Source organism: Planococcus citri, chromosome 5 (assembly GCF_950023065.1).
Source record: "Planococcus citri chromosome 5, ihPlaCitr1.1, whole genome shotgun sequence".
NCBI classification, from domain to species: Eukaryota; Metazoa; Arthropoda; class Insecta; order Hemiptera; family Pseudococcidae; genus Planococcus; species Planococcus citri.
The window spans coordinates 33,554,471-33,580,239 of NC_088681.1; the positions used below are offsets into that span (position 1 = coordinate 33,554,471).

The window sequence follows — 25,769 nt, forward strand, 5'->3', positions numbered from 1 at the left end:
TGGAAGTTTTAGACTATGCTCTTTCCAATGATCGCGGTCCCGTTCAAATCGGAGTGTGACACCTCCAGAGGTTCCCTTGTCAGAATAGGTTTTGGAGAAGGAAGGCAAATAGGTATGACATTTTAAAAAATCATTGAGAAAAAAATAAATAGAAGGAGCTACGTTGACTCAATTTCACCCAAATTTTTAACTTGATTACTTATTTCTCAAGCATCCTGCATATTCCAATACCTACAAAAAATACGCAGATCATCAAATCTTCTTTTCAAGTACATACCAACTCAGAGGTAGGTATCTTTGAAATGTTGCCGACAAAAAAAAAAGAAGAGGTTTACTAGAGGTAGTATGTATAGAGTTACAAACGTAGTTTCAATTCGCAGCTTAATTTAGATAATTTAATTATCAAAATTCTTTATGCAGTTAGTTTTCTTCTTTTTTTTCTTATGTGTACATTGTTGACTTATATAACTTGTCTAATTACTGTAATTGATAATGTGCAAGATATTTAATATTTTATCAAGTAAGTAGGTATACTTAATTCATATTATCGCGAAAATTAAACGTTGGGAAAAAATATCGAAACAATGATGGAATCTGGCAAAATTTAGATAACGATGTTGAACGTGAAAATATGATTTTTTTTCAAATGCTCCGCCGAATAGTCGCCATTTTCCCACTGTTGTCTTGGATTTAGGTGCCATGAATCTGATATGAATTCTAAGTCTGAATCTCTATGCTAAAAGTCATTCACTCCTTTAGAAAGATAAGTACTTCAAAGAAAAAAGCTAGGCCTATGCTCCAAATTCAAAGCAATTCAGCTCAAAATGAAGCGTTTTAGGGCAAAATTGCATAGAACAAAAACTGGTAGAAAATTCAAATCCTTGCCAGCTTCTATCATAATATATTGCGAGAAAATAATATATTATACAACTAGAGCACTCCTCACTCAAGTTTTATACTACCTACTTATATTTTTCCCCATTCACACTCGAAAATTGATTTGTTAGATATTCACGATTTTATCATGCTATAAGTAAGTAAATTAGAATTAATTGAAAATATTTAGAATTCTCATCAAGTTTTACCAATTTCATATTCAAACTTTTGAAAGTTGCCACAAATTGCTGGTTGTGTAAACAATTATCAACAGTGGTGTAATTATTAATTCACGTGCCATTCATGCAATGCTGTATTTACGTACCTATCCTATAGGGTCATTCCTCGTCAATTTGACTAAGAAGTGGTAGGAGGGTTCGGCGATTTTTTTGAAATTTTTCCTGTGGAAAGACCTTCCGAAAGGATGACCAATGGCGCAAATCACAGCCCTCTAGCCTATTTTTAAAGGCAGCCAGGGGATGTCAAAGTTTTCAGTGAACCTAAAATATCATCCATTTCAGCAGTGGATTACTGGATAACTGCCACTTTTGTTTCTTACAAAAAATTGGCTCGAAAAGTTTCAAAACGTAGTTTTCATATCGTTCCGATTCTCAAAAATTCTGAAAAAAAATATATTACGGACAAGTTTTTATGCTGAACAACATATTAAAAAATTAAGATGGCATTATGTTCTAAAGTCGATTTAAAAAAATTGAAAGTTTGCGGGGAAAAAATGCGATTTTTTGGTTTGAAACATGAGAAAAAGTTTTGACTTGTGAAGTTGACCCATTTGACACATATTTTTACGTATCTGTTGAAAAAGTTGAAAAACCCCTTTCACTCGATGAAATGAACTCCTCACAAAAAAATCAAAACTTGAAAAATTCAATTTTCAATTTCAAACATCAAAAAACGTTTAAATTTATTCAGTTGTCTTATTTTGACCTCTTTCTGACGTATTTCATGAAAAAGTTGATAAAAATTACACCCACAACAAAAAAATAAAAATTCGTTCATTTTTTGAATCTTTTCGAATTTTGATTTTTTGTGAGGAGTTCATTTCATCGAGTGAGAGGGCCAAATTTTGGACAAAAGCTCCCATTGATTTTCTGGTTTACAAGATAAATTGAAGTAAAATTTATACTTAGGTATACTTAAAACAGTCTCATTGTAGGTACCACCTAGTCATGATTTCGGTAAGTAGGTAAGTATTGATGAAGCTATGCGAGTGAACGAATTACAAATCACAGGAAAAGAAGCTTTGTCCATTCCAAATTTCGTCAAGCCTACTATTCTCAAAAACAATGTTTCACAGATGCCAAATTTTAACAAACCTGCGACTATGAAAATCATTAAGTATTTCATCATTGTCGAAATTGAAAATCTGTAAAAACTAACCGAATTTTCAGTATCACAAATTGTGATGTAACTTTAATCAATCGAAAATAGAAATGATGTGAACTTTGAAACTTCAAGAAATTCATTATTCCAGGCCTGTTGACTGAAAAAATAACAACAAAATAATTCAAAATTTAGGTTAAAGGTTACGGTCAAGATTATTCTTTTTTTTAAAGTTTCGTTTAAGGTTAGATACAGTTTTTGGGGGTAATTTTTCCAGTTGAGGTTAAAATTTCGGTTAGTGGTTAAAATTACAGCTGAAAATTTTTAAATTTTTAAAACATCCCTCTGAGTTTGGAATTTTGCAAATTTTTATTATTCTAAAATTATACCAAATACATTCAACTTAGTACCTACTTGAAATTAAAAAATTGAAACACTTATAAAATTTAAATTCAAAATTTAACAATCTTTTCAAGAAACTATTTTTTATTACCTACCTCTTATCACTAAAATAACATTTAAGATCGAGTTTTAATAATTTAATGAGTATGATGCAACCAGTTTCAAATTTTTTGAACTTTCAATTCACGTTTCTTCATTTTATCTTTTAATTTTATACATTTTTTAAAATTAAAATTAAAAATTTCAAATAACTAAGTACAAATCACGTTAAAAAAACGCAGATAAAAAGAAATGAAAAAACAGCACTTTTTATTTTTTATTTTTTTTATATCTAATCGGGTTTTTTCTAAAAAATTTCCGGTTATGGTTATGGTTCATTTTGATCTCAGAAAACAGTTACGGTCACGGTTAGTGATATTTCCAAGGAAAAAATTTTTTGATCGTGTTAATTTTTCTCGGTTAATTTACCAGTCAATTAAACTTGCAGTTACGGTTAATGGTTAAAAACCGGTTAACAAGCCTGCATTATTTACCAGTTTAACGTATAAGAATTGAAACTTTATACAGGGTGTCCGAGGAGTGATGGTACAAACTTCAGATTTGGATAGTAACGGGGTACGAGTAAAAAAAAGTAATAAGATAAACAAGATGCCTATTTTGAAAATTGAAGGGGTAAACTACGTTTTCAAAATCCAAGAGTCAAAATCCAATTTTGACCAATTTTGATCATGAGGGTCGATAGTACTTCGAAAAATGAACAACTTGTTTATTATGACTTTTTGCCCAACTCGTGAATTGAAGGGGATACAAATGATTTTTAATTTCAAAAAATCGAGATCAAAAAAATGAATAAACAAATTTTGTCATGATCATTTTTTTTCTTACTCAGAAATTTAAAATGTTTTTTGAAACTCGACAATTTTTGATTTTCTATGAAAATTTCATTTGTTTATTTTTTGACGTAGGTATACATAGTATTTATTTCCGCATTAATTTATTTCACAAGACTTTTTTTAAATAAAAAAATCCCGTTCAATATTTTTGATTTTTTTCTCATTTTGTATAATAAGGCCGGGGGGGGGGACGCGATCCATAATGGAAGGTTTTACATCAAATTTTTCAACTTTAAGAACTTACTTGAATGGTTTTCAATTCAATCTCGAGAATACCGGTACTTGGTACCAAGAGGCTGCGCATTTTCTTCAAACGCTTAGATTTTCTTCATTTTAGGTGATGAGATGAGTAAATTGAAAACTTATATTTTTACTTCAATCATTTCATGTTTCATAATGAAACAAAAGAATAGAAAAAAATAGGTACCTATAACCATTTAGCAGTGGGAAAATTACCGCTGATTTTCATTATATCTGGAAAGTAAAATATTGAAAATGAAAACATTAGGTACCTACCTACTTTGAAAACATGATAGTTCTCATTTGCTCCGGTAGCAACAATGAAATTTCATCTGGGGAAAAATATTCGATATTCACAATTTAGACGCGGTAACCTGGCGGGGTGTTTATTATAGAAAAAGTTATTTCTAAATTTCGATTAAAAAAGTAATATTCGAACGGTCGACGAAGCGTTCAATATTCACGCTTTGTTAGTCAAATTTTTACTTTTCGAATCATATCGACGAATGTCGTCCCGAGTTCTCTTTGGATGAAAAAAAAAGGAAGATTTTTATCAAATCATACCGAAGTCTGCGTTCATTCCTTTATTCGGGACCCTTCTGCTTTAATTTTTATTTGCAGAAATGAATCTTTAATTTAAAAAAAAAAAAATTAAACTTTTTACACCGAACAGCACAAGGAAACTATTATTAAATTTTATAGCCAGTGCTTCTCAAAGATATTCGCGTATAATAATTTTAGGTCATCGAGATAAGAATTTAGTATTTTAACCTGATCGGTACCTTAGTCGTACTTCGGTATAGCGATAGAACAGAAAATGCATTTTAAATTTAATTTTAAATAAAGACGAGCTGAGAAAATTATTCGGTCGCGTGTTTCCTGCATGACGAAGCCTTTTGCTGCTTTTAGATGGGTGTTCGATGTTCGTTGAATGAATTCTATGCATATATAGTGTAACTAGCTACAAGACTTTGGTACCTTCCTTCGTACATTTCCCAAGTTGAACGTCTAAACAGATGAAAAATATTTCACCAAGTTAATTTCATCAACGCAGTTCAACGCGAATTAGCTATCAAAGCATTAAGAAAACCATTTATTTTGAATTATAATCCTTTGAAAGATTTAAATTTTATTTACCTATCTTGTCTTTCGAAACGTTCCACGAATAGATTACCTACCTTCTCCAACACGTGAAATCAGTTCGAAGTTCGAGCTAACTGTAGACTAACTTTCGCTCAGGATTTCGTGTTTATGGTGAACTTTTAGTTCGGTGTGGAATACAAAACGTCAAATTTAATTGCAATTTTTGCCAAGTAGTTTATCAACTTAAAAATGCAGTTTTCTATTTAACTAAACGTTACGTTATTTCGTCTAGTGATAGGAGTTGCCTATACTTTCAATTCGCAGGAGAAACTCATCACTAGACAATTGCGTGAATCTTGAGGCTAAAAAATTTACCGATTTCGGTTTCTCAGAGGATTCGGGAGTGGAAGGAATTTAATAAAATATCAGAATCTCTTTTTTTCCTGCCAGAGTCAATATTTCGAATTAGAGGTACTTACTTACAGTTTTTAGATCTACAGAGGGACTTTTTGAACTGGCACTCTTTGATTTGAACGAAACCAAGCTCAATTGAAAGGGCATGTCCCTAAAACGCCCGTAATCAAAATTTTAAATCCTAAAGTTCATTTTTGGATTTTTGGCGAATTTTTGAAATTTAAAAAATTCAAGAAAACTGCTTTAAGAGCGATTTTCAGACTTTTACACGAAACAATTTTTTTTAGCAAAGTAAGTTAAATCAATGTGAGTAATTTCTCCAATCCAACTCCCACACATCAACAACTACTACTTTTGGGCCATTTTGGAGCCTCCAATGATCTTTTAACATTCTCCAAAAATTTCAAATCACTCTGGAAAGGCCAAAATTTAACTTTAGAACCTACATTTCTGTTTGATGCTTATTGGCCACTCTCTAGAGTCTAGATCGTTGCAAGTGGTAACCACGAGCTTCCAGAGAATTTTCAAATTTCTCCAAAAATATCAAATCGCTTTGGAGGAACAAAAAAATGAACTTTAGGACGCTTTTGAACTCGCATTCCTGAAACTTCGCGGTACCCACCTATAACCACATAAAATGGTGGAGGGGGTGCATTGATTCCATTTGGAGGTCTTATAAGTTTTTTAAAATAATGAGAAAGACATTTTTTTTCAATTTTCAACTTGATCTTTTGAGCCATGAAACTTGATTTTTGAATGCGATGATTCTGTCTGAAAAGTAAACAAAACTATTTCTGCTGAAAAAAATTCTGAAAAAAGTTTACCCAGTTGGAAAACTTGTAAACATACTATTATTTTGAGCTAACACAGCTTATTTTCCAATTTTTAAATTGATGACCTGTTTCATCGGAAGTAAATTAAGATTTGAAATGATCTTAATTGTTTGATTATTTTGATTAGGTATTATTATATTTTTTATGTTTTGAATAACATGTTTTTATCATCTCATCTTCTTTGGTTTCAATTTGTGAAATTAAGTTTTTGCAAATTTTAATGCAGTACAATCTTACTCGTATTTTCATTTTCAAGAAAATTTTTGTTTGTGCTTTCTTTTCTTTTCATTTTTTAAATGATTTTATTGGGTAATTTTGCGAATTATTCAATAAGTAATTAGGTACTTACTTCAAGCTTTTATACTTACAGTACCAAAATTTATTTTTCGAATCAGCGTTTCTGATGTGACTCTTCTCGAAGTTTGACTATACTGCAAGAAAATGCAATTGCTTGAAAGCAACGAACCCTCCCCTCCCCTTCCTCCTTAAGTATATCAATTTTCATTTTACCAAACTAATGAAGAAAACTTTTCTTTGAAAAAAGTAATTTAAACGTTCAAAATTCTTAAAAACAAAACAAGACAAAATTGTTTTGAACGCCTTTTTCATTTTATAACTTTGAAACACTGAAATCGCATAAGACTCCGGTAGAAAAATTTTGAATAAAAGCGGTAAAAATCTCACTTTTCGCGGTCAAAATTAGTTTCAACGCAACGCTTAGTTTTGAAAGAACTTTGAAATTCTCATGAAGGAACCTTTCGAACTAGCACTCTCTGTTTCGAACAAACTAGGTTACATCAAAAGAACATGCCCCAAAACCTCCGTAACCAAAATTTCTGTTCCTAAAATTCATTTTTATATACGCGCCAAAGTTCGGTTTTGGCTTTTCCAGAGTAATTTGATGTTTTGGAAAATCGCAGCTGGAAATCCAGAATGGCTCAAAACTAGTAGCTGTTGGTGAATGGAAGTTGAATTGAAGCAATAATTGATTTTGGTTCACTTTACTCAACAAATTTATATCTCATAAGAAAAATTTAAAAATCGCTCTCAAACCATTTTTTGATTTTTTTAAAATTTTCAATAATTTGTCAAAAATTCAAAAATGAACTTGAAGTTTGGAAATTCTGATCATGGGGTTTTTATAAAATGCTCCTTCAATAGGTAAGGTAGTTCTGCTTCGTTCAAATCTGAGAATACCAGTTCAAAAGGTTCCCTTCTCGTTAGAGAAATTTTAAATACTGCAAGAGGAACCACATCTGCAAAAAAATATTGAAAATGGATTCTAATAATCTTTTTTGTGGGAGACTTGGAAACCAAAGATTCTTCAAAAATCAACTTGGACAGTTAAAATTCTAAATTAAAAAAATTTGGGATTTTCACGTAGATAAGTAAATAATTTCTTCACCCATTCAATATCAATATGAGCATTTATTGCTCGAGCTTCGAAATAATTTCTCCGGTGATAAAATGACTTTGAATTCGGACTCGAGGTGAAAAAAAACCACCTTAGAAAAATGGACAACAATGCGTTCGAATACCTATAGAACATTCCTTAGCTAAATTCAATTCGAAGCATTCGCGTAGATTATTTGAAAATTTCGCCAAAGCAAACCTATTCGCCGCATTCGCTGAGAACACAAACGAACGTAAAAATTTTCATACCACTGTGAAAAAAATTTCTCCGCTATCTCGGTGCATCGGAGAAAATATTCGGAAAAAGAAAAAGGAGAGAAAAACAGGAAAGAAACCGCCTAGCAACAAGTAGCTCGGCAAAAGGCAATTGTCGGGCAGGATAACAGGGTTTTATAAGGGTGCGACGTTTTTCGAATAGTTGGAATGCTACAGCACAAAAACGTTTTCTAGACTTCGGCAAGGAGCTCAGTTAAGTCGCGGTTGACCCACATACGAGCGGAAGGTAGCAGGGGCACGACGAAAAAGAGTATTTTTCAAGCGAAATAGGTTAACGCGCGCTATTTTGCAGACGACCGTAAGATCTGGCACCGCGCGCGCGCCTCTCCGCCAAACTATTAAATTTCTTTCCTTTCCAAATGTTTTTTCCTGGTTTTGGTCTGGACCTTCAAACCCCTCCGGTCTTAAATTGGAACCGATCAATAGAAAGCTCATTTTTGTCCTTTTCCGTGAGTGTCTTTTTATAACGTTCCCTTATGAATACTTTCGGTTCACGACTTGAAAGTTTTTATTTTCATTTTATTTTTGCTCCAAATGAAATATCCGATCTGCAGTTAACTGCGCCAACGGGGTTTTTTCGCCGCTTAAATATCGCCTTCGCCATCTTCGTCAAGAATTATTTGCCTCGTCGTCGTGAATAAGCGAATATCATTCGATTGCAGCTTTAAGGCGATGATGGTTTTTTTCCTATACCCACCAAACATGGAAAAACCATTTCGAATATCGAACTAATTTTCAAAATGCATCGTCCAAGTTTTTATCTTTTACATCGTGCAAATTTTTTGTTTTATTTTAGCCTGTTTTTCGTGCATCTTCACTTCATATGTACTTTCATTTTAAAAGAAGGGGATGTTTTGATATTCACGTTGGTACATAGAAGAAGGTATCTACATTTTTTTGTATTTTTTTTTTCAATAACTAAACAGGACGGTAGTTTGTTTTGAATAAAAACGATTTTTGTGTTTTTTTCTTTACCACAACGAACGTAATATCGATTACTTGCCTGTTTTTTTTTTGTTTTGATAATATCTCGAAAAAAAAGGTTCACTATGAGTTATAATCCCCTCAGAAGTGTAAATGGCCAACTTATGCGGTGTATATTTCACAATGCACATTGCACATGCAACGCAAGTAAGCATAATATACTTACAAATTAAAATGCATTTTGCATAAATAATTCTGCTATCTACCTACCTTCGATTATAGGTAGAAAAATACATATGAGGGGGGAGGGGGATCGAACGAGGGAGTGAGGGTTCACCACCCACATTGACGGCTGCACTAAAGCTCAAGTTTGGGGAATCGGTTACAAGAAAATCAGAGTTTTCGAGCTTTTTTCTTCTATCAATGATAATTTTTTAAGAATATTTTGATTGATTTGGGTCGTAGCCAATTTCATGACAACATTGTTTTTGAATGCGGTCTTTTTTAAAACCATTTTTTGATTTTTCATACAGGACACTTTGGCCTCATTTTCATCTCGAGACTAAAATGAAACAGTACTTTTGGAAGAATATTTTTTTTTTTTAAATTGTGTTGATTTTTAAGGAGTGTAATTGCGGGTTGATTAGCTCTCAATTTTGAGAGACTTTTGAGGAAAAAAAATTCTCGTTAATAGTTCCATTGTTTTGAAAACAAACAAAAAAGTCACACGGAAAATTATTTTTTTAATGCTTCTAAAAAATTGGGATAAAGATGAAAATGGGAGTGAAATTTTCAGGCTTACTTTCAGACGATTTGAAATTCATCATCTTCTACAAGATTTTAGATGGAAATTTTCCTACATTTTTTTTCTTTCAATTTACAAAATTTCTTCAATTGTAGAGTTTAAGCATAACTATGATCATAGAAAATGTGAATTGGGACTAGGGAGAGTGAAATGCTTGTACCATCTTTCTTTGAGGTCTGTAGAGGGGGGGGGTTGTAAACAAAAGGTTAAGTTACAAGTTTCATGTCGACTCAGATGAATTTTGGAATCATAGATCTTTTAATGAGGAAATGAATAAGGTTCAATAATTACTGACAATATTTCAAGCCTCCCTCCCCTATCCACTGCAATTTTTAGTTAATAGGTGCATTTCATTTTAGCTGTCCCTATAGCAAGTTTTCTAAAATTATAAAATCCAGCCAGAGTCGAATTCATTTTGATTGATTATTTTCAAAAATGAGTTAAAAAGCGTTGGATTAAGCTCTTTTTCAAGAAGTTTGGTGAAATCCCTTCAACTTGTTTCCACTACTTTCTAAGATCATATTAAATTCTGCATTTGATCATTGCATTCATTAAAAAAGTAAGCATTCGAATTTTAATGCTACAGAGTAGATAAAGTCAGCGAATATATTTAAAAAAAATTCAAGTAGGTAAGAAGTTGCGCTGAAAAATTCGGTTGTGATATTCGAAAAAAAAAAATTGAATTCAAGTCATCACTCGCTCTGGAAATTATAATAATTTCCTCAATTTCTTCAAAACGATTACCTAAATTAATTCTCTTAGCCAAATTGACGAAAAATTGAGTTTATGGAAATTCATAGTATAAAATTTTATTACATAGAAAAAATTTAGAATTTCCTCTTATTACATTTTTTGCGAGTAGATACGACTTATACAAAGAATAAAATTTAGTGCAACATTTTATTCCCTGATTTTGACAATTTCGATAGCTCAAAAAAAGAAATTGTCACGTCACAATAAAATTAGGAGGACATAATGTCGCATAAAGCGAGGTTATTGATTTAGGAAATTTTCATTTTGAAATTCATAATAATTTTGCTAAAAAAAACTGATAGAATATCTTTGGATATTTTTGACAAGAAAGAAAATTTTCATGTTTTTGAATGGAGAAACAGTTCCATTTTTGATAAAGTAGAAATTTGTGTAGTGATTAAAAGTACGAGTACAAATTACAAGTTTTGAAAATTTGTCCAAATATAATATAGGTATAAAATATTATATTTTTTGCTAGTAGGTATAGGTACCTAGACACGATTTCTTAACAAAAATTCGTTGATGTTTTTTTACATCTTTTTCTCAGCCAAAATAATTAATTTAAACTTGAATCTAAATTTTAGAAAATTTCAACTGTTTCAAAAACGTTACAAATTTTTGTATGAGAATAAAAGTAAATATCTACTTATTGGAATTCAAGAATTTGTTTTCTACAACTTGATAAAGTTTTTCATCGATGATAAAATTGCTTTGTGATTTTCCAAATTAGATTTCCACTGGCATATAACATTTTTACCTTCCTCCTCTGTCTAGATTAAGTAGGTAGGTAGAGGTACTTGAATGAATCGTTTTTTTCCTTACTGAAAATTATCATCAAAAAATAAATTGGAATAGAAATCGCCACAGTGGATGAAAAACTTACAAATTGTGCATACGAATATTGGAATGCAATCAAATACGGGCATTGCAGAGGTTTCTGTTGAGCGAGGGGGGGGGTTACGAGCATGTCCCCAGGCTGCATGAGCTTCAAACTGTACATAAGTTTAGAATAATGATAATTCATTGCAAAAAAAAAATTAATAACTCATACTTCGAGATTGTAATCCTTCAAAGTGTTTCCAAAATGTTACAATCTGAAATAAATACTAAAAATAAAAACTTCTGTGATGGAGTCTCAGAATACAGGTAGGTACCTACCTATTTTAGACATTATACAAAATATTGATTGAAGTTCAATAAGTAGTCTGCAGAAGTGTCGATAATTGAAGATCGGTTGTTGTAGGTAATACTCGTAGGTGTAGGTAATTTGATTAGATATTTTTACGAGAACGTGATGTAAAAAGATTGCTTGGTATAAAGTACTCGGGTCTTTTGAAACTGCAATTGACTCTCATCTATAATGACACTTAATTTCTCACATACACGCGTTTTTCGAGTGCACTTATAAAAATTGATCACATTTAACCAATTTACCTACCTATTATAAGGTGATCATCAAAAAAATATTTTTTAAAGCATAGGTACTCAATAGCCAATACCTATTTTAGTTCTGATATTTGCTGTGGCTGAAATTTGGTAACCACTGTGCTAGACAGTTGGGCCATTTATGTGCCCATTGTAGCCATTAACGGTGACAAATATAAAGTATAAATCTATAAGAATGCAATTGCAAAGAGTTTTAGTTTTATTCAATAAATTTACCTACAATATATACGTTAAGGGACTCGCATTGCCTCGGAGATTGCTCGAACTTTATATACTTTACTGTATATACTTACTTATCGATGAAGAATTCGTTTCGGGTTATTTTTTAAAAGCTCGCAAACTTGACATTTAGTGACCATTTCGTTGGTTTTTAGAGATATCAAAGTTTCGATGCGATGATCGTCGTCTTTAAGATAGCAGTATTTTTTGATACGCGTCGTGTATCATTGAAAATCTCATTTAGTACACGGATTTAATGACTTTTCGAACATTAAATAAAGTTAGCATAAATTCAAACTTGCACTATGTAGGTTTGCTTGACGACAATTTTCTTCCAGCCTAAAACGTAATCTTTTGCAAGTAATTCGTTTCCTTACCCAAAGGAAGTAATTTGCGAGAGTAATTTTGCGTAAAACTGATTAAAATGTCGATCAATACGTGTTGCGAATAGTTTGGATTATTATATCGTGTACCACACTGCATACAGCATCTTTAATAAAGTAATAATTCATGCAGCGAGGGTTTGGGTGAAAATTTTGTCATATGGGAGATACCAAGTTGGAAGATATTTTTATTAATTCACTAATGTTAGTAATGATAGAAAACTGGATTGGACACTCAATTTTGAATAACGTAGGTATTTGGTAAATGCACCAGGAGGAAAAATTATTTGAATTTGATACATGAAAAATTCTACAAATTTGAGAAACTTGTTTCCAATTAATTTTACTTCCAAGAATTTACAAAAACATCACATAAGCAAAAAATATTTCTTATTAGATGATTACAAATAAGTACATAGGTAATCTAAAAGTTGAATATCACAAGCTAGGTACATATAATTCATGTAAAAATAAGATGTATCATTGTCATTCACATAGTTGCACAATTTGTATAATTATCGTCCATTATTCATATTCTTTCTCTTTCTGAGCTCATAAGTAAGGAAATGTTGGTAAACAATCACTGTAAGAATATCTGCCAAAATAACAGAATTGAATTATCTATAGGTACATACTACTATACATTGATGAAACAGTTAATTAAATGAATGCATAAACCCACTAGGAATTAAATATCCATCTTAGTCAATAGCTTACTATTGTGAATTGTTAGTCAAAGACTCCATACTTCAAAGTAGAACAAGTAATTTGATTGGGTTTCTCATACATTTGTACAAAGATTGAGTAGATCAATCACTTGGCAGCATTAGCTGAAAATTAAGGAAACATTGTCAAGATTTGAAGTCAAGTGTAAACATTATAGCTACAAATACAATAATCCAGTTAATACGAGTAAATTAAATTTTACCTAACCTAAACCATAAAATTCAAGCAATTGGTAATTAGAAAATTATCGACAATCACAAGAAAAAAAAACGTTTGACTACACAGCATGATTGTATTTATACATGTACATATTTTTATTGTTATGGTCAAGAAATTTACCAGTTTTATTTTAATGGTGTGTATTTATGCAAGCAGTAAAAATTGGACATTATTGAAATTAGGTTAATCTTTGAGTTTACGTTTTATAGTAATAATTATTCACAGGGATTTAAGAGTGAGAACTTTAAAAAAAAATACTTGTAGATGAAAAAATAAGTAAGCAGCCAGAACTCATTAGGTATCTGTACCAAAAACATTTTTAAAAAGCAAAACTAACCACTAACCAAAAAAAAAAAAAAAAAAAAGCATATCAATTTCTGATCACATAGCTGCTGATTGATCATTGCTTGGTGATGTTTCAATATTAGATATGAATTTTTTCATTGAAATTGTTATCTAAATATTACCTACCCAGTAGATTTTTGATTTTTTTGACAATTCTTTCTGTTTTCTTGTAAGTAGGTATGTTTTTTTGAGGAGGAGGGGGGGGGGTTGCAGTAGTAGTTTTGCTTTTCAAACACATTTTTGGTGATATCATGATTATTTAAAAAAATAATTCATCATAAATGACTGCAGCTTTGTTGACAGGAAATTTGGTTATCAAAAAAATTCTTGAAATAATTTTTCAAATCACAAAGTTTGTCAATTTCATACAGTGATTTAAAATTTGAATTAGGGTAATATTTTGAAAAATATGTCTGTTGAAAAAAAAGAACATTTAGACCCCTTTTTTCCCAATTAGAAAAGTTGTTTCCCTTCTAACCCCCCCCCCCCACCCAAACTGAATTTGTTTCCTGTACTGTAGAAAAGCGTCATCTACATCATATTCACAATACTGTGCAAAATTTCAAGCAAATTGGTTCAATTGGAGAGGCTGTAGCCTTTTCACATTGTCATAATAGAAAAAACATGTCACATTTTTTAATACCACTGTACAAAATTTCAAGCAAATCAGTTAATTAATTTGGAGAGCCTATAGCCTAGTCAACAGAAGTTTTCAAGAATTTTCAAGCTGAAATTTCTGTTCACAAGGCTACAGCCTCCCCTAATGAACCAATTTGTTTGAGATTTTGCACAGTGATAACTGATAGTGAATATAATGTAAATGACCCTAATGTACAGTACAGCAAAAAATTTTATTTTTGAATGTTTCAGGGGGGAAAGAAACTTTTTAATTGGGGAAAAGGGGGGCAAAAATGATTTTTTTTATAACTAACGTTATATATTGTAATAACTCGCTAATTTACACCAGTGTACAAAATTTGACTCAAATTGGTTCAGTAGTTTTCTCTTGAAACAAAGACTAGCGATTACTAAAATTACTCCTAAAATGCTAACTTTGGGTATTCCAATCCACATTATTTTTTACCCTAGAAAGTTTGTTATCATACCAAATTAAAGCTCTCGTTGAGACCAACAACATATCAAAAAATCAGAATCGTGTGTTAATTTATTCGCGAGAAATTTATCATTGAAAATACGCCTTGTTATTTAGAGAATGTAAGCAGTAAGTAAGTGGTGAACTGTCATCATGTTTAGTACCTATTGTTTTTTTTTGGTGTTCGTTTTTTTCTAGTTTGGGGAGGGGCAGTCTGTCTAGACTGCTTGATTTAGCTGTAATACCTTCTTTTCTTTTTTTGGTAAATTGAACAGCACCTGCTTTATAGATGATCTTTGTAAGTAACAAATAAAGCTGAATTCCACGATTCACAAAATATTTGGTGGATTGTTTGCACATTTTTGGGTACTGGTACTAATGTCATGCCATCAAAGTATTCAGATTTGTCACAAGGATTCACTTGACCATATTTATTCCAGCCACAGCCATAAATGAGACCATTCACTATAAAATGATAATAAAAAGAGATTATGTTCACATAAAGCTACAAATATAGAAAGTTCTGAAATGATCAAAAGCTTACTTACTTAAGAGTATCAAAGTGTGTTGTGTACCACATGAAACTTCTTTCACATCAACATTATCATGATCAGGGTAATTGACACATTTAGGAACAGCCAATAGACTACAAGTATCACTACTACTATGTTCTGTGTCTAAAATTGATACCATATTTTAACGTAGAAATTTTCATAATAATAAATCAGAATAAACAAGGAGTTGATAAGTAATTACTTTTGTTAGTTGGAAAACCAAGCTGACCAAAGTTATTCCATCCCCAAGTATAAACATCACCACATATTGTAATAGCTGCTGAATGCCAACCACCAGCTGCAATATTTGTAACAAGGATACCATCTAGACAAGTTAGAAGCTGTGGATTCTCTTCCGAATTCAAGGAATCATTGCCCAACTGGCCTCGACTATGGAATAGAATAATTATTACAAGTAGGTAGTTTAGAAAGTTCTCTGATTTGGTTCTATAATTTAGTTTACCAGTTACCTGCCATTTCCCCATGTAAAAATTGATCCAGTATCTGTTAATCCTACAACATGTTCTAATCCACAACATACTTTTGTAATTTTGATCTTGGGAAGGATTTCAACTTGTAATGGTATATTGAAAACTAAACCTGGAACATTTCCACAATCAGAATGACATTTAGTATACACATTTTGATTGATTCTGAATATAGAAAAACAAAACTCTAGAGTTAAAACAAACTGGATTCATACCAGAATCAGTAACAGCCAAGTGTAAGGTATCACTGGAACATACATCAATAACCTTCACTCTATCTTTGAAGGAATGCTGACTGAATGAATGCAAGTATTTGGTGATATTTTCCCATTGGTTTTGAGAATATTTCCAGCATGAGCCATCTTCTGTAATACATAACTCATGTTCTCCTGCACAAGTGATCTATACAAGTGATTCATAGGAAAGTTTAGAAATATAATAGCTCATACTCAAGTTTAGATAGTAAGTAATTTAATTATATTTCAATTACTTTAATCGTTTGATAATCAAACAATAGTTGTAGTTTTTTCTCATTGGACTTTTTTTCATCAATGAATCCACGTATCAGCAAGACATCATCTGAAATTATACACACTGATCAGTTCAGTTCAGTATAACTAACTATTCGAAACGTACATTTATGTAATGTAATTCTAATTTACTTAATAAAATGTAACATTTATTCCAAGAAAATGAAATTGATTTTACTGATTGTGTTTTTAGATCTTCTGGAAGCAACTCTTGAATGAAGGTGAAGTTTTCAGGGCACAATTGACCAAAGCCATTGAAGCCAAAGCATACCACATCAACATCCATGATTCAATGAGATGAGAACCTCCAGCAAACCAGATTACAAATTTAGATTTAAGAGTGGGTAGCCTAAAGTTTGAGGAAAACTTATTTTTGAAATTTCAATATTCAGTGATAATAATAATAATTTGTATTCACTTTTTCATTTTTTTTGATAAGAATTGTGCTATTTTTGACAGTGTTGCCAAACTGATTGAAGGTAGCGGCCTCTACAGGAAAATAAACGTACTGTTGTTTTCTTGCTTATTTTTTTTTATATTTTAATTTTTAATTGATTAATTCTTTTACTTTATTTCATTTTTATTTTAGAGTTCCGGAATCCGGAGCCAAGAGGGAACCTTATTAATACTAATAGAGATAATAGAAAAGTTTCCATGAAAAATTTCTTTTCTGGAAATTTAGGATGGTACATTTCTTGAAAGTTGAAACAATGAAACATTCGATTCAAACTTATGAAATTTCAGATTATTCAAAGAAATTATAAATTAATTAAGGAGAAAAATTTGTTGTAAATGGCTAGAAAGAGAAAGTTGTAAAAAAAAACTAAGTACAAAAAAGTTTCAATTTCTGCAAAATATTGATAAAATTTTTCAAGATGCAGGAAAATTTCAAAATTTATTAGTTGTAGCCTTGTAGGAGTGGTTGTAGATAGTTGATGAATATTATCAGCCCAACTTTTTTTAAAAATAAAATACGAGTAAGTATGGGCCATGGAATGGACTACTCACTAGTTACAGTTACCTCATATTTTGAAGAAATATGAATTCCAGTTACTTTCTAGTTTCTGCCCTCTAGAAAAGGTTCTATAGGTAGTTTCCAAAATATACATATTATTATAAATTTCTGGATATATCAATTGGCAAAATTATTATGTTTTCATCTCCTATTTCGTTTTAGAAACTTGTAATTTTATTGAGCAAAATTGCATTTTTTTTCTCGTACTGTTCCGCAAATTTTCAGTCACCCTCTCCCTTCTCAACAAACTTTTAGTTAGGTAGTTTTGTAGAAATCAAATAAAAAAGTAAAAACAAAAATCAATTGCATAACTAGCAATTTGGATTAGCATTCAGGTATCCAAATCCAAACCCGAGAAAAATAATATGAAATAGGTACATAAGTAAAATTATTCGTCTTTTCAAAAAAAAAAAAAAAAACATACCTACCTATGCTCCCAGAAAAACAACACTTTGTATTGTAGGTGTTTTATTGACACAAAACTCTTTGATTTTGAAATCAACTCCTTTTTCTCTCCCCCTCAACTGATCTTCCTCTTATGTTCCCTCCAAACATTAAAATAGTAACTTACATTTTCTCCTGCGCAAAATTATACGTTGCTTGCCTGCTTTTACGACACAAATGAGAATTTTTAGAATTGCTAAAACAAATCTTGTCTCTTTTCTACATTACTCCATAAAATATTAAAATTAAATTCATATTTTTAAAATGATAAAATTATGACCTACATCCGCTACATCTTTGCGCGGAAATGCTACACAGGCACACAGCACTCTCACATAATTTCAATGCAGAGATGCTTTCTTGTACTAATACAACAGTTGCCTATCTTATAATTAAAACACCAGCAATTGATATTTTTTGCATATAATTTATAAATGAGCTTCTCAAGAATTGAGATACTGGTTTTCAAAAAACATCTCGAATTACGAATAATAATTATACTTTGTAATTGTATGATATATAACCTACTTTTTATGCTGATAGAAATATAAAACAAGGTACATCACACAGAAAGTTTATTTCAACACACAAAAATAAACACAAAAAATATGTATTCTGTCTATATTATAGTTTGATAAATAAAACATTTTTATACAATAAGGATATTTTACAATTGCATTTCAGTCTTTCTGTTTGTTTATAATTGTGCAATTTTACAACAATATTTATACAGGAAAGTACTCGTTTCATTGTGTCATTACCTCATCTCATAGGTAGGTACCTTAAATTTCCCTACAACTGGTTAGAAGTTAGAACTTTTCAAATCATTATAAGCACACAACTTCTTATAAATGTTAAAAAGAGTACTATGCAATCAATATTTGTGATCATAAATTTCAAAAAATGAAGTCTTAATATGTAAAAGGTAATTTTTTAAAACGTCAATTATGAATACTAAATGGTACCTATAGTATGAATCGAGTATGTCCATTGAAACAAAGTAGCGAGGAATTTTACCAGATAGGAATTTTTTAGGAAATAAAATAAAAAGTTGGTTGACATAATTATTCTTTTATGGGAGAAAAATGAAAAACTATTATTGTTGATAAATAAAACCACAGTAGGTAATTAAAAATACATTTTTAGATGATGTAATATGTATCAATTTACAGAAAGGAAATCCTCAAAAACAACACCGAGGAATGAAACATCAAAACACATAATTTATTAACATTAAATAAAAGCACAATAATTAAAACAAAAGAACACTTTTTAAATTGTTGTGATTTCTCATCTGTTAAAATTAAATCACTTCTTGCTTTACACATACACATTATATATTTAAAATAAGATCTGAGGTTCAATAATTTCAGTTCAGATCTAAAAATAATGCTAGTTGTAGAATAGGTAGCTTGGTACAGTATAGTTGATAGGTACCTATTTCATCATAGCCGACAACTTGAGAATTGATCTCAATTTTTTAGGTAGATAATTTTAGCCAAAATTCTCACCTTTTCATTTGACTGTGGATCATTATTTCAAGACTTTTCATTTTTGAAGGTATATGATACAAAAATCAAAAAAGACATTTTTACTCAATTAACCTCTTAGATATTATTGAGGAGTTTTCAATGGAATGCAATGAGGATGTAATATCTGAATATGTATGTTTATACAGTTATCCTATTTAGTTTCTTCAGAGGAATAGAGCCAAACAAATTACAATTTAATACATATTACTTATGATATGTTTCTGATGAAGTTGGCAGTACTATGTGAAATCACACAGATAGGGGTCAGATATAGAGTTTTACACCACTCGCCATTTCTCCTCTCTGTTTGAATTTTTGAATAAAAATGTATACCTAAGTAGTGGTCAATTGGATATATTTTTTTTGTCAGCAAATGTTTTTTAAATAAAACTTGAAGATTCAGTCTCACTAAAAACTTAGAAAGAGCTTAATAAAGTCACTCATAATTGATTTGAGGGATTGAAAAATTACAAAATTGAAGCATGTAGATATTAACCAATTTCAGATTTCCTCTTCAGTCATGTGTAGGGTAGGTACATAGGTAGGTAGGTAAAATTGATATTTTTTAAAAGCCAATTTAAAATTTTACCAAAATTTTGAAATTTGAGAATGAAAATTTTTAAGGTGGTATTTTCTGAAATACTCTTGCAAATTTTTTCTGATCCAGACTTCTCCTGCTGATTGAGATAGGTACTTCATGTCCACATCAACTATAATTCATCAAAAATAAAAAAACATCAAACAATTGAAAACAATTTGAATTGACCCAAAAAAAGATGCCTAAAAAAAAGTTTACATTACTACAACTCATCAATTTTTTGCTGAGCTATACCACAACTAGATGATCTGGTTCGAAATGTAGTTGTTAATGTGGTACCAACACTAGAGCTAGTTCTTCGATCGCGATTCTTTACAATGATTGACACAGGCTCAGCAGTGGTTGTGTTTGCAGATTTACCATCTCTATGTTGTCTCCCTTCATAAATCTGACTATTTAATCGTCTTCGGCGTTGACTACGTCTAGCATTTCCATCAATTTTAAATACTGAATAATATAAATTGAGTAAATCGCGTCTAAAATTTGTATTCATATAACCATAAAGTAAAGGATTGGTGCCAGCAGTGGTCATTGCCACCATATGGCACACGACGAATGTCATATACATTGAAGTTGGAGTCTTAAAAGTATAAATGCCAAATTCTAATATAACAGTGAATGTTGTCAATGGTAACCAACTTAATGCGAACACGATTGCGATACAGGACAGGATCCACATTGTGCGACGATTTCTTCGAACTTCTCTACTTGCTGTAACAAAATATCAACAAAAGATACTCATCAATAAAGCAACACATTCTTACATATAAAAGAATTTCTTATTTCAAAGTCTCAGGATAAAAAATTCTACCTTATTAGGTACCTATACATGTATTTCAAGTTTCAGTCCTCCCTATATTGGCTATTGCAGGCTACAGTAAAGCGAGAAATTTCGTTTTTAACCCTCTTACTCAGCCCTGTCTCATTTTCTAACGTTTCGCTGGATTGCAATGCGTAAATTGATGACGTCAGTACTTGAGATGTAAAGCGTAGTTATACTTTCTCTTTGGTGTTTTTATTGGAAGCGCTTCCCTTCTTCTTTACCTCTGTTTTTTCATTTGTTTGGTAACTTTTTTTTACTGTTTGGAGAGAGCGGGTGGTGTTTTCTATGTTACCCATCTGAAATTTCAATTTTCTACATAGGTACCTATCTACCTATCTCGAAAGTAAACGTTTTCCTTAATTTTAATTTAAAATTATCATCCAAATTCTCATTTTTAAACCAACTTTTGACGTTTGGTGTTCTACAGCTATGCTATTATTTGTATTTTTGGTATGATTCATTCATCCCTTCCTTTGTTTGAATGTGGATTTAATTTGGAGTAGGTGCAGTGAAACAGTAAAAGTGATTGATCATGGATAAGATTGAAAGAGAAAAATCTCATGTGGTGAAATTGAACGTGTCAATATTTGATAACTTATTCCTACAAACAGACCCACTTTTTTCATTCACTCTGAAAATAGTATCACATACTTATGTATCAAAGTCACATATATCACTTTACTGGTTTACTAAGATACCTACATATTATTTTTCCCCCTTGTGATGATTCTAAATCATATTTTTGTAGTTTTAAAATTTTACAGAAGTAATTCAAAGCTTATCTCACAGTACATGTTTAACTAGAATTATAATTATCAGGAGAAAGTTTAATGAAGGCATAATTTACTCAAGAACACAAATATTATGCACTAAACATTTATAACTGATAAAAGCTAACTACAGCTAGAGAGAAACACCGACTGTGATAAGAAACGTTACATATGTAGATAATTAGGTAGGTACGTTAGGTACAGCAACTGAATGCAAAACATCGTCACAGTTGAAAAAAATACTTCAATCTATCCAATATGTCTTCTGCGTTTCCTAAAGATTTTTTATTCGCGACAGCTACCTCAGCATATCAAGTTGAAGGAGCATGGAATGAAGATGGTAGGTACCTGGCACAAGTCTTATTCATCCTTTCTGTCTTATGTAATTTGAATCCTTTTAATTTTGTTCAATTTGTTTTCTCTGTAGGAAAAGGAGAAAATATGTGGGATCGACTAATTCATTCAAAACCTGACAAGATCAAGAATCAGGATACTGCAGATGTCGCCTGTGACTCTTATCATCTCTACAAAGAAGATGTCAAGTTGGTGAAAGATGCTGGGGTAAGTACATACACTGAGAAATCCTACCGATTTTGGCTACCACAAATACTTTTTGTTTGGTACCTAGGTTATACTTATTCCCACTGAAGGAGCGTCCAAAAATACTAAATCAGATCCTTCGGGAACAACTATTTCATATTTTTGGTGAATTAAAAAAAAATCAGTGGTTTGTTTTCTATCAAAAAAATTAAAATTTGATGAAATTAAGGTAAATAGCTGAAGTTGGGTATCCTCTTATCCTATTTTTCTACATTACTTCTCAAATCGTCGGATCAGTTCTGAAACCGTCGGCAAGTTTTATTTGGATGGTCTAAATAAATAGAGCATAAAACGAAACCAAATTTCAGCTTTATTTATCGCCCCTCTCCCAAAATGAAATTGACCATTTATCTTGTAGACGTATTTTTACTTATTCACGCGAGAAAATTAATTGTGCAACACTTTTTAGTTTGATATCTACCGATTTTCCATAAGTTGGACTCGCATACTACCAAATGGGGAGATTACTTCGATCAATCAAAAAGGAATTAATTATTACCACAATCTAATAGATGAACTGTTGAAAAATGACATTCAGCCGATGGTAAGTTTTTAATACAATTACAGAATAATTAGGTAATCTAAGCGAAACGCTCGTGTTGCCTCCCTCGCCCTCCCACCCTCGAAGTTCAACGATTTTGTACATATATAACTAAGGAACCACTTGTTAAATCAATCATCGATTCTGTTGATTTTCTCACTGAAATGTGAGGATGATCAAAAATCAAAGATTCTAGTCCCATTTTGACTGCAATCACTCTTTAGGCGTAACTGTTCATTCGAGTAAGCCCCCCCCCCAAAAAAAAACAACGAGAACAACAAAAACCAGAAGATGAAAACGCTTGAACTCGTCACCTCCGATTTGGCTGAAATTTGACACATTGAAAGTTCATGTCACCAACACCACAGAGCCAAATTTGCATCAGTCGAAGTTGATTGCAGCGCTTTCTGGAGCGATTCCAGTGTGCTTGAGAAAAACTAATTCCTGCTGGAGGCTCTAGATCGTCTTGTAAACGGCCGCACTCGCAATCCATTTGAGAGGTGAACTTTGGTATTCAAACCGAATTTCAGATTTTCGTTTCGTGGTTTACCGTTTTTATAAAGCTCTTGTGAGTAAATCGGCTATTTCACCCAATTTCAAAAACTCTCCAAAATTCGAAAAGTCAATTTCAGTAACTGAAAATTTGGTTCTGAGGTATGGGTAATATGAACATTCAGTGAGCCAAATTTCAGCCAAATCTGTGTTGACGAGTTGACGAGGTCCCCTTGTGAGAATATCTTGCAGAATCGATTACGAGTCATTATAATTCACCTAGTTCTCATCCACACCGACATCTTTCCCAGATTCTAATGGTAATGAAAATTGAAACCATTGAATTTACTTTGCTTTAGGTAACCATGTATCATTGGGATTTACCTCAAAAATTGCAAGACATCGGAGGTTGGGTCAACCCATTGATCGTCGATTACATGGAAGATTATGCTGATTTACTTTTTCAACTTTACGGGGATAAAGTAAGTATAAATTTACATGATACGCATAAAAATACATCTATCCGATGTCTAATTTATTTTCAGTTCTCGCCAGTTTTCAATTTCAATTTTTCACGAAAAAAAAAAACCGTAACCATCTTCATTTCACCATTAGATACTTGCTCTTTCTGTGAAAAAATGAAATTGAAAAATTGGAAATTTATGAAATTGAAACTAAGACTTTTTTATTATACTTCAAAGGTGAAATGGTGGATCACCATAAATGAACCATTTCGAGTAGGAGAAGGTTATGAAAAAGACAGATGGGCACCTGCAATAAATTCAGAATCGTCGAAAATGTATAACGTGATGCATAACACTTTGAGAGCACATGGCAGAATATTTCGATTATACGATGAAAAATATCGTTCCAAACAAAATGGTAGGTGAAAGTCCCAATTAATGAATTTTTACATTTTTGAAAATTTGTATATATTATCAGCTACGGTAATTCTGCAATTCATACAGGAAAACTGAGCCTTTGTGTGGACAGCCATCATTATGAGGGGAAAACAAAGTCTAAAGAAGATATTGACGCAGCAAACAGAGCATATCAATTTCAGGTGAATAGTCAACATGTTTGTGTAAATGATGCAACATTAGAACCTAGTATTACCTATAATATACCTACTTAAATCTGTTGTACTGTTTTCAAAATATAGCTAGATATATTCACTCACCCAATCTACAGCAAAGAAGGTGGGTATCCGAAAATTGTACGCGAGATGGTTGATGAAATAAGTAGAAGAGAGGGTCGAAAACGATCTAAATTACCGACATTCACAGAAGATGAAATTCAATCATTGAAAGGTAGGTACTTCATTTTTAGTTTTTCTTCAATTATGCCTACTTACTTTTTTTTTTGTTCTTTCTACCAAACATGCCTTGCCTATACTTGATTAAATACTGCTTATTTAGAAACGTTAATGTTCCTACCTATTCCATTAATTTAGGAGCGAATGATTTTTTCTCTTTCAATCATTATTCGACGAAATTATGCACAACCAAATATTTACCTAATAGTAATGAACTACTTAGACCTACTGGAATATTTTATGATGATATGAATGTGAAACACTCAGATGACCCACAATGGCCCTCGAGTAAACTTTTTTGGCTGAAGGTGAGTGATGATGATGAAACTTTGTCAAGGACCTCGCTAGTTTATTTGCACGAAAACGTATGTGATTTTACAGGTGGTTCCTTACGGATTACGAGAAATACTTAGATATATCAAAAATACTTGTAACAATCCTCCAGTATTCATCGCCGAAAATGGATATTGCGATGATGGCGAGTTGGATGATAAGGAAAGAGTTTTCTATTATAGAGTAAGTTTATGTTAGGTATTTGTGTATTTCTTGACTAAGTTCCCATTAGAAGTATTTATTGGTAGGTACCTGTAGTATACGGACAGGGGCGACCCAAAAAGCCCTCCTGCGTTTACGTTTACTAGAGGTTCACATATTCTTACGTATGTTCTCCTTAAATAATAAAAACTATGCAACCCATACGTCTCTGAAAAGTGGTCCTGAGACGTATGAGTTGCATAGTTTTTATTATTAAAGGAGAACACACGTAAGAATATGTGAACTACTAGTTAACGTGAACGAGAAAAGACTTTTGGGTCGCTCTTTATCTACACATGATTTTAGATGTACCAAATACCCTCTGTGTATTTTTATTTTTTTTGTGACCAGGAGTATTTGAAGGAAGTCTTGAATGCGATGAATAACTACCAATGTGACGTTATAGGATACACAGCATTTTCTCTTTTGGATAATTTCGAATGGTCGTCAGGATATGAGTAAGTTTTATGAAGATTAATTTGAATCTGAATCTTCAGATTAAGCCTATTTCATATTTTTAATGTTATACTCAACTTTCAACAGCCCGAAGTTTGGTATCGTACATGTGGATTTCAACGACGAAAAAAGGAAACGAACGCCGAAATCAAGCTATAATTTTTTAAAACGTCTGATTAAAAATAGAACGATACCAGCTGATCAATGATATCAATATTAATAAGTTCTGCATTTTTTTGTTTTCAAATTCTGTTATTGGTCATTAAATCATTTATCTACTATTTATTTCTCCGTATTCTGAATTATAATGTCATGACTTAGAATAAATGCCAAGAACAGCAAACCTTTAGAGCAGAGAGCAGTCCTGAAATGGACTTACGAAACTTTCAGCAA

General features: G+C 31.6%; 3 protein-coding genes across 13 annotated transcripts in view; 1 reads left to right on the top strand and 2 right to left on the bottom strand.

The window, feature by feature from the left end:
• Nucleotides 1-12,631: 12,631 nt before the first annotated feature.
• LOC135848193 (probable E3 ubiquitin-protein ligase HERC3) lies at nt 12,632-16,683 on the bottom strand. Of its 8 annotated transcripts, none has more exons than XR_010559328.1 (9): nt 16,389-16,683; nt 16,217-16,305; nt 15,942-16,128; nt 15,709-15,838; nt 15,441-15,628; nt 15,233-15,361; nt 14,963-15,149; nt 13,019-13,131; nt 12,632-12,896 (listed from the first exon to the last, which is right to left on the bottom strand). XR_010559328.1 is itself a non-coding variant. In XM_065368022.1 (8 exons), the coding sequence occupies exons 1-7, from the start codon at nt 16,540-16,542 to the stop codon at nt 14,968-14,970; spliced, it is 1,059 nt and encodes a 352-aa protein (XP_065224094.1). In that variant the 5' UTR covers nt 16,543-16,683; the 3' UTR covers nt 12,632-13,131; nt 14,963-14,967. The 8 variants fall into 8 exon arrangements, 3 of the variants coding, with proteins under 3 accessions (XP_065224094.1, XP_065224093.1, XP_065224092.1); XR_010559327.1 differs by having other exon boundaries at nt 14,930-15,149; XR_010559326.1 differs by having other exon boundaries at nt 14,849-15,149.
• A 1,590-nt stretch (nt 16,684-18,273) lies between these two features.
• Nucleotides 18,274-25,769, bottom strand: part of LOC135848191 (neuropeptide Y receptor type 2-like) — a 144,331-nt gene continuing 136,835 nt past the window's right edge. For all 4 annotated transcript variants that reach the window (XM_065368014.1, XM_065368016.1, XM_065368015.1 and 1 more), the window contains one exon: nt 18,274-20,556. In XM_065368014.1, coding sequence (XP_065224086.1) covers nt 20,048-20,556 — 509 coding nt within the window. In that variant the 3' untranslated portion in view covers nt 18,274-20,047. The remainder of the gene's footprint in view (nt 20,557-25,769) is intronic.
• On the top strand, nt 21,573-25,657 carry LOC135848187 (myrosinase 1-like). Its single transcript, XM_065368011.1, has 11 exons — nt 21,573-21,778; nt 21,866-21,999; nt 22,448-22,582; nt 23,431-23,553; nt 23,773-23,953; nt 24,040-24,134; nt 24,234-24,381; nt 24,525-24,694; nt 24,768-24,902; nt 25,272-25,378; nt 25,464-25,657. The coding sequence occupies exons 1-11, from the start codon at nt 21,697-21,699 to the stop codon at nt 25,582-25,584; spliced, it is 1,431 nt and encodes a 476-aa protein (XP_065224083.1). The 5' UTR covers nt 21,573-21,696; the 3' UTR covers nt 25,585-25,657.

What these genes read in the sequence shown, in the direction of transcription:
- LOC135848187 (XM_065368011.1), top strand. Translation starts at nt 21,697, where the DNA reads ATGTCTTCTGCGTTTCCTAAAGATTTTTTATTCGCGACAGCTACCTCA. An exon ending in AGTTGGTGAAAGATGCTGGG is followed by an intron (nt 22,000 to 22,447) that starts GTAAGTACATAC and finishes AACACTTTTTAG; the next exon opens with TTTGATATCTACCGATTTTC. An exon ending in ACAGAGCATATCAATTTCAG is followed by an intron (nt 24,135 to 24,233) that starts GTGAATAGTCAA and finishes TTCAAAATATAG; the next exon opens with CTAGATATATTCACTCACCC.
- LOC135848193 (XM_065368022.1), bottom strand. Translation starts at nt 16,542, where the DNA reads ATGGATGTTGATGTGGTATGCTTTGGCTTCAATGGCTTTGGTCAATTG. An exon ending in TTGATTATCAAACGATTAAA is followed by an intron (nt 16,129 to 16,216) that starts GTAATTGAAATA and finishes TCACTTGTATAG; the next exon opens with ATCACTTGTGCAGGAGAACA. An exon ending in CTTGGCTGTTACTGATTCTG is followed by an intron (nt 15,839 to 15,941) that starts GTATGAATCCAG and finishes GAAATGTTCCAG; the next exon opens with GTTTAGTTTTCAATATACCA.